The sequence below is a fragment of the Myxocyprinus asiaticus genome, chromosome 28 (genome assembly GCF_019703515.2).
Source record: "Myxocyprinus asiaticus isolate MX2 ecotype Aquarium Trade chromosome 28, UBuf_Myxa_2, whole genome shotgun sequence".
Taxonomy (NCBI): domain Eukaryota; kingdom Metazoa; phylum Chordata; class Actinopteri; order Cypriniformes; family Catostomidae; genus Myxocyprinus; species Myxocyprinus asiaticus.
The window spans coordinates 33,175,773-33,181,182 of record NC_059371.1 but is presented as its reverse complement, the minus strand read 5'-3'; the positions used below and the strand labels follow the sequence as shown (position 1 = coordinate 33,181,182).

At 36.5% G+C, this 5,410-nt stretch overlaps 1 protein-coding gene across 1 annotated transcript; it reads left to right on the top strand.

Annotated features, from left to right (window-relative positions):
- On the top strand, positions 1 to 5,172 carry LOC127419095 (transmembrane protein 18-like). The gene is made up of 5 exons (XM_051660210.1): positions 1 to 185; positions 427 to 544; positions 3,313 to 3,367; positions 3,458 to 3,551; positions 4,688 to 5,172. The coding sequence occupies exons 1-5, from the start codon at positions 93 to 95 to the stop codon at positions 4,775 to 4,777; spliced, it is 450 nt and encodes a 149-aa protein (XP_051516170.1). The 5' UTR covers positions 1 to 92; the 3' UTR covers positions 4,778 to 5,172.
- Positions 5,173 to 5,410: the final 238 nt, after the last annotated feature.

Sequence of the window (5,410 nt, the reverse complement as noted above, 5' to 3'; positions counted from 1 at the left end):
TGGGAAGGCGGGCTAGAGAGTGGTTGTGACGAATACGGAATCGTTTACGTATCTCTTTTAGCTGCTAATACACTGGCGTTAAATCCAACAAAATGACCGAGCCGAAACCTAAAAATATCAGCTCCATTCCCATCAATGGATACAGCAATGTTCGCATTACATCGGCGTGGACCTTTCTACAGTCTGTAAGTTTACAGCAACATTAGATTCTCTTTATTGAATGGTTAAAGAGCTATCCCTGATACATCAGCAGTTTCCAGTTATTATAATTCAGCATAACTGGGGCCACGTGCAATAAATAGGAAATGATTAAAAGGAGGAGGAGGAGGAGGAGGAGGAGGATGATGATGATGATGATGATGATGATTTAAAAAAAAAATTTTTTTTTTAGGTGAACTAAGAGTAACAATGTGATTGTATTTCCAGGTTGACTGGTCTGAGCCCTGGCTGATGGGTCTTCTGGCGTTTCATGTCTTATGTTTTGCTTTCACCATCCTCTCCTGCAAGTACTATCGCCTTCAGATATGCCACTTTCTCTTGATGGGTGAGTTTTGCCAATGAAAGTTTTAATTACAATGCTTTATCGTGGTAAATCAGTAAAATGTCAAGGAACTGCTCAAAACTACTTTTATGATTAAAGATGACAAGAGAACAAACAGGAACAATCAGTCAAACAAGATGATGTGCCTTTAAAAAGAAGTTTTATTTATATAGCGCCTTTCCCAAAGCTCAAGGTCGCTTTACATAAGTACATTTCAGAAATATATTTCATAACATGATAAATTATACAAGATACACACACACATTTACACTGGTGGTCAAAAGTTTGGAATAATTTACAGATTTTGCGGTTTCGGAAGGAAATTGGTACTTTAATTCACCAAAGTGGCATTCAACTGATCACAAAGTATAGTCAGGACATTACTGATGTAAAAAACTGCACCATCGCTATTTGAAAAAAGTCATTTTTGATCAAAACTAGACAGGCCCCATTTCCAGCAGCCATCACTCCAACACCTTATCCTTGAGTAATCATGCTAAATTGTTAATTTGGTACTAGAAAATAATTTGCCATTATATCAAACACAGTTAAAAGCTGTTTGGTTCATTAAATGAAGCTTAACATTGTGTTTGTTTTTGAGTTACCACAGTATGCAATAGACTGGCATGTCTTAAGGTCAATATTAGGTCAAAAATGGCAAAAAAAGAAACAGCTTTCTCTAGAAACTCATCAGTCAATCATTATTTTGAGGAATGAAGGCTATGCAATGCTTGAAATTGCCAAAAAACTGAAGATTTCATACAAAGGTGTACACTACAGTCTTCAAAGACAAAGGACAACTGACTCTAACAAGGACAGAAAGAGATGTGGAAGGCCAGATGTACAACTAAACAAGAGGATAAGTACATCAGAGTCTGTAGTTTGAGAAATAAATGCCTCACATGTCCTCAGCTGATAGCTTCAAGAAAAATCCACTTTTAAAACAGAAAACACAGAGAAAAGGTTAGAGTGGGCAAAGAAACACAGACATTGGACAACAGATAATTGGAAAAGAGTGTTATGGATCTTAACCCCATTGAGCTTTTGTGGGATCAGCTAGACTGTAAGGTGCGTGAGAAGTGCCTGACAAGACAGCCACATCTATGGCAAGTGCTACAGGAAGTGTGGGGTGAAATGTCACCTGAGTATCTGGACAAACTGACAGCTAGAATGCCAAGGATCTGCAAAGCTGTCATTGCTGCACGTGGAGGATTTTTTGATGAGAACTCTTTGAAGTAGTTTAAGAAGTTCTGCAATTTATTTTCAAATTGTAATGTAATTTTTCACGTTATTAATGTCCTGATTATACACTGTGATCAGTTGAATGCCACTTTGGTGAATAAAAGTACCAATTTCTTTCAATAAGAGCAAAATCTGTACATTATACCAAACCTTTGGCTGCCAGTATATATAATATATAATATATATATATATATATATAAGGATTACTGAAAGTTTACTGCAAATAGATATGTTTTCAGCTGGGTCTAGAAAGTGGATAGAGAGGAAATATTATGAAGAGTAATGGGTAATGCATTCCATAGATTAGGAGCAACAACACAGAATTACCTTCCACCTACAGTGGACAGTCGAAATATAGGAAGAGACAAAAGACCAAGTTCAGAGACTAAGAGACCGAGTAGGCAGATAAACGTGAAGCAGATCAACGGCAAGACCGTTTAAAGCCTTAAATGTTAGGAGTATTTTAAATTGAATACGGGATGCAACAGGTAGCCAGTGGAGATCATGCAGAAGAGGGGTGATGTGGGCAGAGTGCCTTGTGAAGGGGAGGACTCTTGCAGCTGCATTTCGGACATACTTGTAGTCTAGCTATGTTATTTTGGGGTAAACCAATAATCAAAGCGTGAGGTGATCAGAGCATGTACAAAGGTTTCAGCATCAGCCAGAGTGAGTGAAGATCGGAGTCGTGCAATATTCCATAAGTGGAAGAGAGAGTTTTTAACAACAGAGGAAATATGAGAATCAAAAATGAGAGAGGAGTCAAATAAAACACCAAAGTTGCAGACAGAAAGGGAGGACTAAACATGAACCCCATCAATATCAAAGCACAGGTCCATTCTTTTCACTTGGGTAGTGGAGCCAGTTAATAATATATTAGTTTTGTTGTTATTGAGTTTAAGAAAATTCAGAGACATCCAGTGTTTGATGGGATTAGAATATAATGGCAAACAGTGTCAAAAGCAGAACTTGAATCAAGGAGAATTAGGATGTCATTAACCACATGTAGAAGAGCAGTCTCGGTGCTGTGTGATGGACGAGAACCAGACTGGAAACTTTCAAAAATACTATTAGACTTTAAGTAAGACTGCAATTGTGAGGCCCCTACTTTAAAATATTTTTGCTAGGAATGTTACATTTGAAATTGACCTGTAATTAAATTTAAATGATCAAGACCAGATTTCTTAAGAATGGGGTTACAGCAGCAGTTTTTAGTTCTGCTGGAACTGTGGCAGAGGCTTGGCAGCAATGAATCAAATGTGTAATGGTAGGTGAAATATCAGAGACACACATTTTAAGTAGAGAGGTGGGAGTAGGGTCAAGTTGAGAGGATGTAGAATTAGACTTCATAATTAGATCACTTATAGTAGGAGTAAAGGCAGACAGAGAAATATTTGGGTGGACTGACAAAGACTCCGTGTGAGAAGCACTTTAGATTGTGAGGGTTGGAAAGCAGCCCATATATAATGTCTTTAAAAAGGCACTTCAGATTGTGTTCACAGCACTTAACATGTTGTTTCATCTTTCTGCAGTTGCTATGGTTTACAGTGCAGAATACCTGAATGAGCTAGCAGCTATGAATTGGAGGCGAGTATACACACCCACCACAACCCTAAAAGCCTACAGGTTATATGTATTTTATGTTGTTATTAAATGTCTTTTTTTTTTTTATTTTAGGTCTTTTTCAAAGTTCCAATACTTTGATTCGAAAGGAATGTTTATATCGCTAGTATACTCGGTTCCGCTCTTGATCAACACCGTTATTATTGTGGTAAGTTATTCATTTTCCTTTTATAATATTCTTTGCATGCAGTTCCTCTCATTAAATTAAAGATGTGTCATATTTATACATTAATGTGCTTAATGTGAGTTTGAGACGCACAGGACCAAATGTCTGAAACCAGATTTCTTAATTTAATTCTGTAAATAACAGAAAAGATATGACGTAAAATGAAGAAAACTCCGGATTAATTTTAGGCCACCAATCAAATATTAGCAATTTTGTTACATACACACCAATACACTAGCTACTAAAAGTAAGCTTTTCAAAAAAGTCTGACAATGCAAGAAAAGCATGTTTACACAAAATTTGAAATAATCTGGTTATTCTCTGCTTTTGACACCAAAATGTAAAAAGGCTTGAGCACAGCACTTGCGCACATTGGATTAGCTGGTAAGAAAACATCATAAACATTTTAAGCAAAAAATGAGTATCGATCGTTCATGTTAAGCAAAAATGTTTGTGACCTTACTCTGATAAAGAGTGAGGAAAAAGGCTGGAAAAATCACTCTGGACCCCACTCAACCTGCCCACTACCTTTCTGAACTGTTGCCTTCTGGCCGACACTTCGGAGCTCTGAGCACCAGAACTGTCAGGCACAGGAACAGTTTTTTTCCCTCAGGCTATCCATCTCATGAACAGTTAAAACTGCCCCATTGAGCGATTATTAATGTGCAATACACAGCTTATTCTTTTTATATTATCCAACACATCCAACCTCTTCTGCCATTACATTCCCTTGCACTGTACATAACATATTTGTATTTGCACTGTGTGTGTGTGTGTGTGTGTGTGTGTGTGTATATATATATATATATATAATATATATTATGTGTGTCTTATTGTGTATTCTATATATACTTTATATACAATTTTTATTCAATTTCTATTTATTCATTATTTTTTATTATCTGTCTTTTTGCTGTATTGTATTGTGTACTGGAAGCTCCTGTCACCAAGACAAATTCCTTGTATGTGTAAGCATACTTGGCAATAAAGCTGATTCTGATAAAGGAAAGCCATTTATAACATTTACTTGACCTTACACATAGTCTGCTTACTGTGTATTATTTCACCTGGAATTCAACTAAAAATAAATTGATTTCAGCTCAATTTTTGTGTTTTAGGCTGTGTGGGTATGGAGAACCTTTTCAACCATGACAGAAATGAAGACTTTGCAGTTAAAGAGAAAAGTTGCCCAGAAAAAATCCCAGTAGGCGGCACACAGAGAGAGGATGTGAACATAATGTCCCAGTTCCTAACATTGTAGTGTCCAGTGGTGGATGGGATATTTATTTTTCGCTGAGTGTGGCATAAGACAGACACAAGTATGCAGTGGTGGAGGGTCTTTTATACTCGGCCCTGACTGCTGATGGAAGGTTACTACACCTGCTAACAAATGCTCCATGGAAGATATTGTCTTACCAAAGACTTCTTAGATAAAGCCACCAACTATACTATACAACGGCTTTGTGTACAGTACATAGAGTTCATTCCGATTTATAGCTATAGATGTCTGTTGTTTGATTGAACAGATTCTATAAACTGTTTTTAAGTCTTGCAATCAATGTGTAAATTGTATATTTATGTCAATAAACTGAATGCTGTTATATTTAGACATTGTTGTGCTTAGACAGTGAGACAGTGGGGACCAAATGTCGGAAACCAGATTTCTTCATTTAATCCTAGAAATAATGAAAGTTTTGAAAAACAAAAACAAACAAACAAAAAAACAGAAAAGTTATGTAAAATGAAGAAAATTCTGCATTAGTTTTAGGCCACCAATCAAACATAAGCAGCTTTGTTACACTGAGTGTTTACATAGACACCAATACACTGTTAGCTTCTAA